At 37.9% G+C, this 16,635-nt stretch overlaps 1 protein-coding gene and 1 long non-coding RNA gene across 2 annotated transcripts; one reads left to right on the top strand and one right to left on the bottom strand.

Annotated features, from left to right (window-relative positions):
• Positions 1–4,518: 4,518 nt before the first annotated feature.
• Positions 4,519–7,884, bottom strand: LOC130552349 (uncharacterized). The gene is made up of 3 exons (XR_008962714.1): positions 7,537–7,884; positions 6,675–6,843; positions 4,519–6,591 (listed from the first exon to the last, which is right to left on the bottom strand). It is a non-coding gene; the product is annotated as an uncharacterized LOC130552349 (long non-coding RNA).
• Positions 7,885–9,191: 1,307 nt separating this feature from the next.
• Positions 9,192–11,008, top strand: LOC130552348 (uncharacterized). Its single transcript, XM_057330570.1, has 2 exons — positions 9,192–9,236; positions 9,627–11,008. Exon 2 carries the CDS (start codon positions 9,676–9,678, stop codon positions 10,555–10,557), a length of 882 nt encoding a protein of 293 aa, XP_057186553.1. The 5' UTR covers positions 9,192–9,236; positions 9,627–9,675; the 3' UTR covers positions 10,558–11,008.
• Positions 11,009–16,635: the final 5,627 nt, after the last annotated feature.

The following is a 16,635-nucleotide window of genomic DNA, read 5'->3' as shown; positions in this document are numbered from 1 at the left end:
TAAAAGTACGCAAGTATTAAAAGTAAATTTCCTTTATGTCAGTGGTGCATTGTTTTATCGTCGTATACCCCAGCAAACATTGGTCCGACGGCAACGTCGTGTCCCTGGCCCGAAAATAGTCGCGGTAGGACGGAATAAATCGGTAAAAATATGTGACGTAGAACATTTCCTAAACTGCATTCAGATACATGTGTACATGTCAACAGTTCTCTGGGGTTGCATGTTCAATTGTTACTTTGACTTTTAGCTACGTGTAATTTTAAAAATACCCTGTTCTGAATCGGTTTTGAGAGGACGTCCTCTAGTGAAAAAAAAAATACGATCACATAACCCCAATGTTATCATCCCTTCACTGGTTAACCATTAAGTATCGTATTGACTTTAAAGTTCTTTCACTTATAAAGCCTTAAACGGTTTAGCCCCTACCTACATAACAGAGCTTCTACCACACTACAACCCATCACGCTCTCTAAGATCTCAAAACTCCAGACTTTTGATAACACCTAGAATAACTAAATCCACCAAAGGGGTAGAGCTTTCTCATACGTAGCACTCTGGAATAGCCTTCCCGATACTATTCGAGGGTCAGACACACTCTCCCAATTTAAATCTATAGATTAAAGACACATCTTTTCAGCCAAGCATTCACTTAATGCAAAATATGTCCTTATAAGGACATCCGGCCTAATTGTTTGTAAAGTGTCACATTCAGTTTAGAAGTAGTCATGTGTCCAGGTGTGTGTACATATTAATGAACTGATTTTTCTTTCAGGATTCCAAAGGAAGATTTTCCATGCTGTTCGTTTGAAAGATGAACTTCAGTGAATAGCTGGCATTCTGGAACATGGCAAGTCTACATGTTCTATTAAGAGATTGGATCGTGACAAAGAATGTGTGTGTTTGTGTGCATGTTAGTTTGTGTTTGTTTGTTTTTCTCTCTCTCTATACATATATATATATATATATTTGGGTAGTTAACAAATGAACCATACTAGTGACAGCAACAAATCTGAAAACAAACTGTAAATTGTCTGAGGTGAAGTAATCCTGAGTAATTAATTTGACAGAATCACGTTAAATGCCTTAATGGTGAAATTCAGTATGAAGTCATTGAAAGCTATACTATGTAACTCAAGGTAATTTTGGCCTTATGACATTGCAAAAATCTCTGATTCCTTGTCTATTATTTATTTATGTCATTTTATTTTTTTCTATTTAGTGGACTTTTCTGTAAGAACATCAGGTTTTACCAGAAATGCCACTTTCACAAAGTTTACAGGGTCTTTCTCAAGGGCACCACAGTGGCATTGAAGACGGAGGGGGCAAATGCTGTTTTTTTCACTAATATTCCTTGTCACAATCTAGACTCTTAATAGAAGATGTAGACTTGCCATGATCTAGAATGCCAGCTATTTGCTGAAGTTCATCTTTCAAACCGAACAGCATAGATCGCAGTACTCTTCAGGTGCTTTTGATACCCTTAAAAAAGTTTATTCTAGTGTTATTAGTAACTTTTATTGACATACAATTATTCTAGAGTAATACATGTTAATTTCAATCTTGTATGTATTTGAATGTGTAACGAGGAGGGCGAGACGAGAGCCGTGAGGCGGGGCCGGTGGCGTGAGTGATAGTGAGAGTCAGCTGTGAGCACACCGGTCCCGCATAGCTCACGGAGGATATCGGGAGCATAAGAGGACGAGCGACAGGACTGCTGATGAGAGAGGACCGGGCCCGGACATGTTAAGTTTTGTTAATGTTCGTGTGGCCGGCAGTCTACCGCGAGGTGGCTGTCGGCCATTTTACTTCCGTGTTATTGTTTATTTATTTTATTAAAGTTATTGAATGTTCGCCGGTTCCCGCCTCCTTCCTTCCTTCCCTTTTATTGAGCTTGCTACAGAATGTATTTTAAATTTAGTCGTATAGGATAATCTGACTTTTTCAAAATAAATTAATGTCATTTACCTCAAATTTTGCCTTTGATTTTATTCTACTTTTTAATATTCATATTCTCTTCTCTCACTCAGATGCTGTGAACAGGTGTAGCCCAAATGCAACAGATTCAGACCCGAAGCACGCTGGGGTGGTGGATATAAAAAATGACTTTCACCGACTCTAAAACATTTACACACGTGTTAACCATAATCCAGTATTTTGTTGTTTAGTTGTTTTATGGCTGTTTAACAGTAAACCATGCATTTCTAATCCAATGGAGTTCATCATTTTGTGATTAGAATCATTGATCTCATTCGGTGTGAGTGCTGTGCTGTTGATATTAAAAGTAAAATTGCTGGATCCTGGAGTTTTATTAGCATTTTGAGTTATTAAAAATGTGTTAAATCTGGACATATATAAAATTATAGCAGGGTTTAGACAAACACAGACATCAAGTATCAGTGTATGCATCTCAACAATGGTGACAATCAACAAAAGAAAACTTCATGCTGCAATGCATGCTGGGTAACATCTCAGTACAAAACTCATTCATGATTCCCAGCATGCATTGCAGTTGATCTGTTTATCCGAATTAGTTTGTTGATTGTCACCATTGTTGAGATTCATACACTGATTCTTGATGTCTACATTTGTCTAAATTCTGTTGTATTTTTTTTGCGTCTAGTTTTCACATGTTTTCTAGCCCTTGAAATACAATTAAACTCCATTATATGCTGTGTATATTCTGAATATAACCTTTGTCTTGCCCACTTGTGGGAGTTCTTTGTTTCATTGTATTGTTTGCCTTTGTTTAGTTTTTCTCCATCGTGGGTGTTTTATTTTGTGATTAAATAAATCCCTTAGTTTACCCCTTCATCGTTGTGGCCTGCGCTTGGGTTCTTCACCTTGTTGTCACACCTCTCCGGTCGTGACAGATTCCTGACAGTAAAGTGTAGAAGCCATGTGTTTTGTTGGATTTATTACCATTTGTATTATACGGTGTTACCATGGCTTAACTACAAACATACACTATAGCTACTATAATGAAACTATGGTACATTTTTATTTACTGTGGTTTTACTGAAAATACCATCCCTGCTGGGAAAAACAATGAATGTGTGAATTAGAATTAGATTTTTCTAATTCTTTTTTTCTAAGCCACAGATGATTACACCACACTTTAGCATGTGCCTGTTTCATCTTTTATTGTTCTATTTGCCTTTTTAGAGCGCTTTCAGCTGTGTAGTAGCACCGACGTTTAAATTAGTTTAAGATGCCAGGGTTGCCAGATGTGCGTAAAAAAAACCAAATGGCCATTCAAAGCTAGCCGGAAAACCGCAAATTTGGGAAAACTGAAATACTTGGCAACAGTGAAAGGTCCTGGCAGATCGTAAGCCAGAAAAATTGTGCGCACAGAAAAACGTCTCGATTAGCTTGAAAATGATTCAGGATCAATCTGAGAGAAACTCTGAGCAAGGAAAAGACAAAACCTTTTATCTTAGTGAGGAAGGTGGGCTGACCCCGTTGCTACGTATGACAAAGTCTTTTAAAGACTGTGATTGGTTGGTTGACCAAGAAGGAAAAAAGACCGCTTTTAAGTATAGGGTCATTAGTTTGAAATTGCACGTCTTTATTCCTGTTTTACCGTACTCACGCACACGCGCACACACACACACACACACACACACACACACACACACACCACGGCACCAACGCCACTACACGCACACACACACACACACACACGCACACCACTATACGTATATTAGTATGTAAATATAATATACAAGTTTCACTTTTTGAATGGAATTAGTGAAATAAATCAACTTTTTGATGATATTCTAATTATATGACCAGCACCTGTATATATATATATATATATATATACTGTATATATAGTGCATGTGTGTGTGTGCGCGCGTGTGCGAGAACACACACACACAAAAAAAATCTGATAAACCTTAAAAGTAATATGGAAATTGTCATGCATTGCAACACATTTCTTCTCACTTTTCGTGTTTCGTCCATTTTCTCTGCTGCTAAAGAAACTCTTAAGTCTCTTAAAAGTCCTCCTCGCTACTCCTAAAATTTGGACCTTAAGAGCTCTTTTAAGGGTTAAGATACTTTATGAATTACTTTTTCTTTACTAGGATCTTTTCTGTAATTTAAGGGGAAACGCCCACATTTCTAAGAATTTTCTTAGAATTTTGTCACTAGGAGCAACTCTTTGCGCTAAGATTTTTCATGAATACGGGCCCTGGAATGTTTTTCACGAGAATATTTTCGTTTCTCAGAATTACATTCAATATACAGGTCTTTTGATTCTGGTGCACGTAATTCTGAGGAACACTAACTGCTTGTTGAGTAATGAGCATTTTCTCAAGAAACACAATATCTTGATCAATTCTAAGATAACATCCTGGGTGTGTACTATAAAATAAATGTTTTAAATTTTAACGGTAAATGATTTACAGTGAAGGTCGCCAATTTTTTTTGTTTTTGTTACAATACAGTTTCTACCACAGCATTTTATTTAGCTTTACACATTCTGGGAGATGCTAATCATCCACTTGTAAGTACACTGTAAAAAATATTCCGTAAATTTTACGGTAAAAAACCGGCAGCTGTGGTTGCCAGAACTTTACCGTCAAAAGTACGGTTGCAACGTTATTGGTTTTACGGGATTGCACCCACTGTACCGTATATTTTACAGTTAATAATTTTCTTTTTTACGGTTCATAACTGTCTAATTTACTTGTTTATGCTGTTATAAAAACAGTTTATACCTGTCAAATTCCAGGATTTACATTGTATTAATTACGGTTCATAACCATCTTTTTTACAGTTCAGCACTTTCTAATTTAAAGGTTTACATTGTATTAATTACGGTTCATAACCATCTTTTTTACAGTTCAGCACTTTCTAATTTAAAGGTTTACATTGTATTAATTACGGTTCATAACCATCTTTTTTACAGTTCAGCACTGTCTAATTTAAAGGTTTATGTTGTAATAATTACAGTTAAACTCTATAATTATTTGCTAAACATTCAGATTTAACCTTTAAGAAACTATTAAAATTACTGTTAAACTAATTGATAAATATCTTACATTTGCAAACCTAAATCAAATCATCAAAACCCATCAAAATCTATAAAAGACAAAGACATCAGTGAGGTCCCAAGTATCTTTAATAAAGACTGGCAGGCATTTAAGACAAAATATTAGTGCATTTTTCTGTTCTCGTGTTTCAACTGGTATACAGTGGTTTAATTAAAATCGTTCAGTCCAGTCTACATTTAAAGTGATGCTTCACCCAAAAATGAAAATTCTGTCATCATTTACTCACTCTCTTGTCATGTCAAACCTGTACTGTATATATTTCTTTGTTCTGCTAAACACCAAGGAATTTATTTGTAAGAATGTCATTTACCAAACAGATCTCATCCCCCATTGACTCCCATAGTATTTTTTTTCCCTACTATGGCAGTAAATGAGGGATAAGATCTGTTTGGTTACTGACATTCTTATAAATAGCTTCCTTTTTGTTTAACCGAACAAAAAATGTATACAGGTTTGGAAGAACCTGAGAGTGAGGAAATGACAGAATTTTCACTTTGGGGAGAACTATCCCTTTAAAGTGATACTTCATGCTTAAAATCAAAATTTCCCCATGTTTTACTTACCCTCACGGCATCCTAAGTGAATGTGACTTTCTTCTTGAAGAATAATGCAATCAAAGTAATAATACCACGTATTCTTTGACTTCCAAGCGGCAGAATGTGAGTGAATGGGGGGGATTTTTTGAAGCTCCAAAAAGTGCATCCATCGATGAAAGAAGAACGGCTCGACACGGCTCCGTGGTCTTAACAAAGGTCTTCTGAAGCGAATCAATGCGTTTGTTTAAGAGAAATATGCATATTGACAACGCTATTAAGGATAATGTCTAACAGCCGCTGCAGGCGAAAGAGAGGCTTGTTTTTCCGTTAAATGATGGCGACGAAAGCTCCCGCCCAGAAGAGGCGGTGTTTATATTGGCGAAAAATGCTGTTCGTCACAGGAACTTACTTAGGGTGAAGACTCTGCGTCATTTGCCGGAGAAACAAGCCTCTCGCTCGCCTGCAGCGGATGTTGGACATTATCCTTTATAGCGTTGTCAATATGTATATTTCTCTTAAACAAACGCATGGATTCGCTTCAGAAGACCTTTGTTAAGACCACGGAGCCGTGTCGAGCCGCTCTTTGATCAATGGATGCACTTTTTGGAGATTTAAAAAATTGCCCCCCATTCACTCCCATTCTACTGCTTGGAAGTAAAAGGATACGTGGTATTATTACTCTGACTCCATTATTCCTCAAGAAGAAAGTTACATTCACTTAGGATGCCTTGAGGGTAAGTAAAACATGGGGAAAATTTGATTCAAGCCTGAAATAACCCTTTAAGAGATTAAAACTTGGAAACAGTCTGTAGGCCACCTTTACAAAGTCTCTCACCCCGAGTATAAACTTGGAAACAGTCTGCAGACCACCTTTACAAAGTCTCTCGCCATTCATGATCAGAAAGGTCAGCGATTAGGGTGAAGACTGGGAGTAGCTTTTTGTTTTTCTTTTCCACCTCCTTTATTCCCTTTCTCCGGATTGAGGATGAAAAAAACACCTTGAAAAGAAAAAAAAAACATTTATAAGTCTGTAAATAAGCTACACCGTAATGAATCTCCCCTCCTAAGTCTCTTTACATACCTTTGCAGGAATTCAAGCACTGACGCCAGTTCAGTAGGGTAGTTAATTTTGGAGCAGTAATAACTGCAGAACATTAGGCAAACAGCAGAGATGAAAGAAGTGATGTCATCATTCACAATCTTGCGGTCCACAGCTAGCATGAATCGGACAGCAGCATAGCAGGAGGGTCCTGTAGATACATTTCAATGCAATATACATAAATTTATGAACGTAAGATTATTGTGTATTTACATATACAGTATGGCAAGAATATTATACAAATTGCAGTTTATTTAGTACTGCCCTGAAATAACCATTTCACAAAATAGATTTTAGAAATAATAGAAATAAACCAGTTCTAAAGTTTAGATTTGTGTAAACCGAGTTATTAATCTGTGTTGTGGAATATATGAAAAACATATATTATGTGGAACAGTTTGTTCTGTGCAGAACTAATTAAAAATTGCAATTTGTATGATTTGTATCTTATTTCTTAAATTGATAGTTCACCAAAAATTAAAATTGTCTCAGCATTTACCCTGTATGACTTTCTTCTGCAGAACACAATTTTGAAGAATGTTGTTAACTGGCCCCCATTGACTTGTGTTGGTTTCGTGTCCATACAATAGAAATGAATGGGTGCCACTGCTGTTCGGTTACCAGCATTTTTTTTAAATATCTTCTTTTGTGTTCTAGTTTAAAATGATAAGAGGGTGAGTAAATGATGACAGAATTTTCATTTGTGGGTGAACTATCACTTTAATCCCTATCATTTTGCATACTCTGCAAGGGGCATGTAAACTTATAAACTCAACTTTATAGTTAAACATTTAATCATTAAAGCTTTAGGGTTCTACTGTATATTAACAAAACGTTCACTTACCACACACACAATAATGCAAGGCGTCACAGGCAGGTTTTCTAACTCCACATCCTTTGCCAGGCTTGTCTCTTCTACATAATGGAGGAGCTCCTCTTTCTCATCAAAACAGGAGAGAGGTAGAAGAATCATGCCTTTCACATCCTCTGAGCAACCATTTCTGTACTCTCAAAACTTCTAGTTTTGTGACAGCAAGGGCATGTGGAGTAGCAACACGTGAATCTATTTTGTTTACGGTAAAAATGCACACTTGAACACGCACCGTGGTTTAAGGTGAAGTTTGTTATGTAAAACATGCTACCTAAGGATTTGCACTGATATCACACAGAACTGACAGCTAAACATTTAAACTACGTGAAAAATACACACTCTACTACGGTTTCAAACACATAAATTATATTTCACAAACTGGGCAGGACATCTAGAGCTTGCGAGTTTTACTACATCCGCTGCCAGGCATGTTTAAACAGTGTAGCCTACATGCTAACTTACTCGTATTTAAAACGATGCACTGCTTGATTCTATTTAGCAAAAGTACTTAACAAACATATATTTTACAGAATATTTCCACGGATCAAGAGCTCTCACGCTTTAGGACTTGCAAGTCTGCCTACATGCGCTGGCTAGTTAAATATGTTTATGCCCCGTGAAAACAGTGTACATTCTACTCGTGTTTAAAATCACACACTGCTAAAACCGTTAAATCCAACTTACCAATATGCCCAATGCCATACATATATATATATATATTCCACTGATTTGTAGTTCAGCTCCGACAGTGCTTCATCAGAATCGTCACTGTTGAAACGCGGGAACGCAAACTTTACGTTACTGTGTGCTCCGCGCCAATGAGTATTCAACCAATCACATCCTTTGTTCACGAAGCCAAGGCGCAACGTATATTTGATTGGATGATGCTTAACGGTTATGTTTTAAATGCTTGTTGAGTTGATTGCTTTACCATAAAATACATTCTTGAGTTCAGAGACAAAAAATTTGTTTCACACAATCTAAAAATGTAAAAGCACTGCTAATTACATAAAAACAATATTTAAATTATCAAAAGTGACAAATGTCAAGGTGAAATTTTTTGGGGGGTTTAGGCAGACAATTTAAGCTAAACAATGTATAGAAGTCATTATATTACAACTTTACACAGAAAAAGATGATTTTATAACACATATTAAAACTGGTTTAAGTGCACACTGCACAGGGGAGTCAGATATGTTTATGTAGCCTATTTGTAATAAGAATATTTTTAAGACGTTCTTTTTTTACGGCAAATAATACAGTGTACTGTAATGTTTTACTCCAATAAACCGTATTTTCATATGTTTTTACCTGTTAAATATACGGTCTTACTCCGTAAAACTAATTACAGCTTTCCACTGTAAATTCTACGGGTTTAGCATGTTTTATGAAATACGGTTTTATACTGTAGCATTTATACGGTATTTTACTGTTAAATCTACTGACATTTTTTACAGTAATGTTGGATGGAGCAGACTTGATGAAATGTCTTTCACAAGAATATTTTTTCATGACGGAACAAGTCAGAATTACATGTATAGAGACTGACAGGTGTGTTTTAGGGGGAGTAGCTAAGACAAGTGTGTGATATATAAGAGCCCTGTCAAAGTTCTTTAAATATCTGTTCTGTTATCTTCAGCCCAAAATCCATTCGTCTTCTACAACATTTACTGGTAGGGTGATCATTTTTTCAGCTGGGACAATTTGACAACAACCATTTAACATTTAGACTTTGAAATACCTACTTTGAATATAAATAAAGGAAGGGACGGTATAATAAGTATAATAAGTAGGTAAAATGTTGCCGCTGCCATGCATAGATATTATTGACTTTTTCGTAACATTAGAACTAAAAATATGGTATTTCATAACAAAGATATTAGTGAGCCAAGGAATAAGTTTAGTACTAATTTAATACTAAAAATTCAAATGTATGACTAGTATGCAAGTCAGACTTAATCAATGAAATGTTAGCTACAGAATGAATCTTATTATTGCTTTCATTGTATTATTAGAAAATATGATTTTTTTCTGTTGTTTATGATTTCCTTATTTATTTTCAGAATTTTAACCTACTTCTTCAGTGCCAAAAATCATACGGACGAAAACAAAATGGCAAAGCAAATAACAAAGCTCGATGTCTCCACCTCTAACGAGGAAAAGGAAATACTCGCAGCCCAAGGTTATAAGTTCATCAACGTTGATCTCAATGAAGGTACTGGTGGAAACCAGGTCCTTCTTTGGTACAAGAAAGAGTGCGGCAACAAACCTGTGACCAGAATCCAGTTTTCATTCTTCAACGACATGAAATCTGGTCTGGCCGAGGCTGGGTATGAGCTGGTCAACAAAGATCTGAATGCAGGAGTTTGTGGAGATCACATCTTTCTGTGGTACTTCTGTGGCAACACGGAACACGACATTCCTATTGTGGACCTCAGCATAACCAAAGATGCCAGAGAGGAGCCTACTCTTCTGCAAGATGGCTGGGAGAGACTGGGCTGTGATCTGAACCGCAAGGCAGGAGGAAACTTTATCTATCTGTGGGTGAAGAGAGAGAAGCCGAGCTACATCTGTGAAATCGCAGCATCTGTTGACTTCACTTCAGACAAGTACATGTTTGAACTGGGCTACACTCGTGTGGATGAAGACACCAATCGCAATGCTGGAGGAAATTACGTCTTCCTGTGGTATCGGCGCACAACCGATAAGAGCGTAGCACTCACTGCTCTCAACATATCCACCTCCCTCCAGGAGGAAGTAAAGCTCCAGAGTAAAGGCTTTAAAAAGCTCAGTGTTAATCTTAATAAAGGAACCAGTGGAAAAGATGTCTACGCATGGCACATAAAAGCAGGTTGTGAATCGCAGATCCAAGCCATAGTTCTGCTGATCAACTCAACGGCCTTCCTTGAGTATCAGAAAGCCGGTATCAACTTTGTCGACAAAAATCTGAATGATGGAAACAAAGGCTGGCCAATGTACATAGCCTACAAGTAAAAACACAGAGTCGTGTTGCCATCACAGGAGCTTTTTTCAGTTATTTAATTGATAGCGCTACTGTATAGGGCAACTACTGTAATAAGCACAATGGTATTGTTATATGTAGTAATGTTAATGTCACTCTTTCAAACCTATTGGGACCGTGGCTGTTGTAATACACTCAACCACACATGTTAAATTTGGCCTTTGTGTTTATGTGATAATTCATTATGAAATAAAGTCAACTTTATCCACAGCAAATGCTTTGATAACTGTTCATCTTCTTTTAATTTTTGGCTTTGACTTTTGACAATCCATCTGTGAAACTGTCCTTGTGTGAAAATACCCATTTCCTCACACTAGCAAAGAAACTGAAGTGTTTTTCCAATACAAATGAATTGACAGGTGTTTTGTTTTGTTTCATGTGCATTCCACAAAGCCAAAGTCTGCCTGCACACTGTCGTGGCTATGTTTACAATTCATTTATTCACAGTGAATTAAAGCTTTGTAACAAAACCTCACTGGTAACAAATATTTATGTTTTCATAGATGGATACACGATTTTTTTAAGAGACAGCCAGGTTCAGGTGAGGAAGTGAAATGTATAACCTGACTCAGGGGCGTCGTGCACCTATTGTTTTTAAGGGGGCACAGTGTGCTAACAAATAGAAATGCACACATTCAGATATAAGGGATGTTATAGAATAATGTCTTAATAGTAATCAAATCATCGTATACACCTGGGGATATCTTTTACCAGTAAGTTATTATTATTACATTGTTTATTATCAATAATCAGGTCCAGGCCCTCAAAAAATAGACACATCTATACACACACAATCATTAGGACATGCAAGCATACATGTTACTTTTTGTCTAACGTCTTTCTCCATGCCTCCAAAATGTATCCCTCACTGTCTCCAGGTTTACAGAATGTGTTTGGTCTGCCTCAACTGCTGCAATCATTAGATCAGACATCCGATCCTGTGACATTGTGGTTCTCAGTTTATTCTTGATAAATTTCAGGGAAGAGAAGCACCTTTCATTACTGCAAGAAGTCGCAGGAAGCGTGATAATGAGTAATGGTAAAGTCTGCTGAGTTCAGGGTATGCCATTAGATAATTATTCTCAACCAAATAAGTGAACATGTCAATTAGGCTGCTAGGACGATGCTCTTCTCTTTTTGATCTGTGGACTAACATCCTTTACTCAACTGCAGCTGTTTCGACATCTACATACCCAATGAAAAATTCACACAGAGGTTTCAAATGTGAAATATTTTCACACGAAGGCTTTGTCAAACAGACAGTATGTTTAAGAAGAGGCGAGATTTCAGTGTTGAATCTGTCAGTGATACTTTGTATGCTGAGGACTTTCTTCTCATCCTTCTGACAAAGCAGAGGTTGGCTTTGCCATCTGTCAGCCAACCGCTTTGACACTTTTCTGGCTCTCTTGTTTTCTTGGAATTTAACGTTAATTGTTGAGGCTAGTTTTATGGTTTCACTCCACATCTCTTCAAAAACATCATCAGACCGCATTGAAATGAGCTGTTCCCTACAGTCTTCAACCAGCAGAGCAGCTGGTTGTCAAAATCAATGGCTTTGCTGAGTGCCATTGCAGTACTTGATGATTCGTTGTAAAATCTATCACCTGTCTGAATGTGCTCAAGGGTCTCAATCACAGAAGGCAGGGTTTCCAGAGGAGGTCTGCAGTTGTACAACTTAATGGTTTCAGGGTCTTGGGTTTTTTGTGGTCTTTTTCGCTTGCAAGGTTTTGTTGAGTTTCAATGAAGGGGCAATGTCTTTTAGCAGATCCTTCCATGAACGAGTATAGTCGTTCAACCATCCCTCAAAAAATACTTGTGGCTGTGTTCCAGTGATGCCAACTCTTTTTAATGGAAAGTAGCTAAAGCCTGCCCGAAAAGGCACTAAATGTCATCAGATGACGTCACGCGTTAATTTGCATATCTGCGACCTCATCACATAGTATCTGACAAGCTAAGCGCTTCATATCTCTACTCTCTGAGCTGTCGTATATAGTATTATATTACTTGACATTATATATCAACAATGGTGACAACAAAAAAAACTCTTAAGATAAACGCAATGCATTCTGGGTACCATCAAAGTACAAACCTCATCCATGACTCCCAGCATGCATTGCGGCATGAAGCTTTTCATTTGTTGGTCACCACTGTTGAGATCCATACACTGATTCTTGATGTCTGAGTCAAAAAAACTCTTGATATGGATTGTTGCAGCAAAGCTGGGTCTCTAATGTAAGCTCATTCAGAGTCAGACTATTATAACAAAACCCAATGAGAAACTACACAATATTAGAAAAAGTGTCTAAAAACCAAACAAAAGAATCTTGGTTTTCTTTTGATCTTTGCAATCATGTTTTTTAAAAACACAGTCATAGCAGTCAAAAGTAAAATGCTATTAAGCAAATAACAGGTAAAGAGCCCAACAAGTGTTTGCAAGAAGCAAACACTCATCACAATAACGGTGACTTTAAACAACAATAAAACATCAAGTCATGGATGTTATGCTGCAGTCCCTGTGAAGCAGAAGTGGTGATCCTCTTCAGTATTCTGACATATTTCCAAGATTAATAGTGGGTGTGGCTCATGTTTTCCACTGTGAATTGTTTGGACGAATAAAAACAGGATGCTCCCGTACAGCTACAGCTCCCGGACAGCTACCTGCATTTTTCCGAAAAAAAACTACGGAACTTTTTTTACAGTGTACATTAATCAAGCACTCGTGAATTTTGGCCTCCTTGTCCACAAACCGAGGAATGATTGAGAGCTGGTCCTGTTTGGAGGAGTCAGGGGTTGTCTCAAGACAGACAGCATAGAATGTAGCTGCTTTCACGTCATCTATGATTTTTCTCCGGACTTCATTTGCTAAGCAACTGATCATCTCATATTGGCTTTTTGCTGAGATGTAGGATGGAACTCCTTTTGGTTTTCTGTGATGACTCAAGATGTGTTTGAAGCACTTTGTCGTATCTTGCTAATAGACCGGTTATTTCCCTGAAAATACCTTGGATTTTTTATTCCATTGACTCACTTATGATGGGTTTTCTGTGCTCAACGCTCACATATACTTGGTCCCTTTAACTGTGTTTTCAATCTATGATACAGCTCTAAGTCCTATCTGGTAAAGTCGCGTTGCTTATAAGTTATGTCCATGAGATAACGTTAAAGTGTATAATATCATTGATGCATTTGCTGGACGAATACATACAAGTATTGTTATCACTACACTGCTAATCAGAAACTGTAAAATATGTAAATTTAATGACGATTATTACACATATTTTCCTTTGAGCTAAACTAATTCCCTGACTGAAATTTATGTTTTAAATAACTCATTTCATGGATGTGATCTTAATAGATCTGGTGGAGATTCATATTTGGTGAGCTAAGTTCATCACTATTTCAACAACAGCTAAAACCGCTACACCACAAACTTTGCATATTGAAAAAGTGAAAGTGACCTATTAGTCAGATATGGTGACCCATACCCGAAATGTGACCTCTGCTTTTAACCCATCCAGAGAGTAGTGAACACACGCACAGCAAGTGGTGAACACACGTACCCCCGGAGCAGTGGGCAGCTATCACTGCAGCGCCCGGGGAGCAAGTAGGGGTAAGGTGCCTTGCTCAAGGGCACCTCAGTCGTTACCCGCCGGCCCTGAGAATCGAACCTGCAACCTTCTGGTCACGAGTCCAACTCTCTAACCATTAGGCCACGACTACAATTAGTTTATTATGTACATTGCGGGTTGTTAATATCACAAAGATATTTCTTTAATGTTTACATGTATTTCTGTAACTCTAACTATCATATGTGGTAACATTTGAAAGCTTAGAGTGTCTAGTTTCTGGAAAAGTGCACCATTTTTGCATTTAATGTACATACAATCAGTTATTTTGGCTGAAATTCCTCATGTCTTAAAGCTATAGCCCCTTTAAAATCACGTATGTTTGTAAATATCAATATTTTTCGTAAAACGCGAATATGTTCAACATGTTCAAGTCAGTGGTGTAGTCTACGTGATACGCAGGTATACACCGTATACCCACTAGAAAAGATCAAGGATTTCCGTATACCCACTTAAAAAAGCGTGAGGATACGCAACAACATCCTTTTGTGTCAGAATAGTGTGAAACACTGACTTTTGGACCATTGGTGCAACCGGGAGATATGAAACCAAAGGCTATCATTAAACGTAAGCATTTAAACCACAATATTTCAGTGTCTTCGCAAGCCTGCCCCTGAAGCTACTGCTGCTTCGGGTGACGCTGCAGCAGGTGTTACAGAAAATGAGCCCGATGAGGCTGATGCTACGCTGTACTCGGGGTAAACCTCCGTCGCGATAGCGTCCCGTGGAAACAATCGCATTTCTCTGTTCGCCGTTGTGTTAAACTTTCTCTTCTTCTGCTGATCACTTGTCCCCACTTTTAAAAGCACTGCGTATTCGTTAATAAAATGAGCATATCTGTGCTATCATTGACATAAATGTAAGGGGATTGTTGGCATATTAAATTGTGTCTAACTAGCCAACTTCACAAATGTTAGTTTGTGTGGTGAATCAATGAATGAGGGAGAAAGGGAGAGATAGCTCATATTACAATGTATATCATTGTTTTAGATGATAAGAGATGAGAACTCCTGACAAGCCTTGTGAAAGTCAGGCTAGAGAAATTGCCAGAAATCTATAAGTGCAACGGGTGCTTGATAAAACTGCACAAGTTTTCATTGTTAATTACTATATTTAACTATCAATGTCAATAATATATGCAACTTGCACTCGTAAATGAGACCCAGTGTGTGAAAACTAGGCTAAAAATCTAGTTATTAGTGAGGATGTCATGATTCTGCCTCTCTTGGTCATGTTTTTCTAAGTCTTGTGGCAGGATCATGACAGACCCACGTGTTTAGTGTGAGAGAGACATGGCATTGTATGTTTTGGCATGCCATGCGCTCTCTCTGGTCTCGTCTTTGTCCCCGCCCTCTCGTTTCCTCATTAGTGATTAATGATTTCATGCCCCGCACCTGTTCACCTCTTGATTTGGTTCCCTAATTAATGCCCTTGTGTTTGCTGTCCTGTGCTGATTCGTTTTGCTTTGCTCTGTGTGCTTTGTTTGCTACCATACCTTGTGGATTAACATACCCTTGGGATTACCTTGCCTCGTGTATCAATGTTTCATGTATATCTAGTCATTATCGTTTTGTAAGTATGTTTGAGTTATCCTGTTTCCTTTGCTTTTGCCCCCTTGTGGGAAGTCTTTTGTTTCTGTTTATATTTTTGTGCCGTTCTTGTTTGTCCCCATCGTGGGTCTTTTTTTGTTGTTTATTAATAAAGTCTTCGTGTTACGCACTGCTGCCTGGAATTGGGTTCTCTTTCCATGAACATTCCTGACAGACGAGCTTTAGAGTTTGATTTTAACCATTTATTTAAATATGATTTACTGTAAGTCTTTGACATGGCCTTAGTCAGTCGAAATCAAACTAAATTAAAATCTAAAGATTATACTTTCTCAGGATATTCTTTACATTGTGTTGGTCGCCCTGCTAAAAAAATATAGAATCCTGCCCAAAACACAATAGATGCAGATGGGAATCAATAGAACGTCTTGGTTACGGATGTAACCTCGGTTCCCTGATGGAGGGAACTCGACGTTGTGTCGAACCGACAGAATGGGGTTTGTCTTGAGAACCTATCATCTTCTGAGTATTTAGAAAAGGCCAATGAAAATTGGCGAATGAAATTTGCATGCCGGGCTCCTGTCCGGGTATAAGAGGGAAGCCGGCGTGCTCATTCATTCACCTTTTGTTCTTCAGAGCCTACGCATCTGATGAGCTTCTCTACGATCTTTGGTGATCATTTTTCTGCTGGAATCTACGACGTGGACAGCGGACGGTCCCTTCTTGCAGTGACTCTCCCCTGGGCGTCTCGGCAGCTCCGGAGGTGTTCGAGCAAAATTCCTTTCTAAAAGAGCAAATTTCTCCAGCGTGGCATGTCCCGCTGTTCTCATGGGTGCAACACACTCATCGAGGAGGGGGACGGACACGATGCCTGCTT

Source organism: Triplophysa rosa, linkage group LG4 (assembly GCF_024868665.1).
Source record: "Triplophysa rosa linkage group LG4, Trosa_1v2, whole genome shotgun sequence".
NCBI classification, from domain to species: domain Eukaryota; kingdom Metazoa; phylum Chordata; class Actinopteri; order Cypriniformes; family Nemacheilidae; genus Triplophysa; species Triplophysa rosa.
Note: the sequence above shows the minus strand (reverse complement) of the source record. Positions and strands in the feature narration are given on the sequence as shown.

Coding starts and splice junctions, on each gene's coding strand:
- LOC130552348 (XM_057330570.1), top strand. CDS start 9,676: ATGGCAAAGCAAATAACAAAGCTCGATGTCTCCACCTCTAACGAGGAA.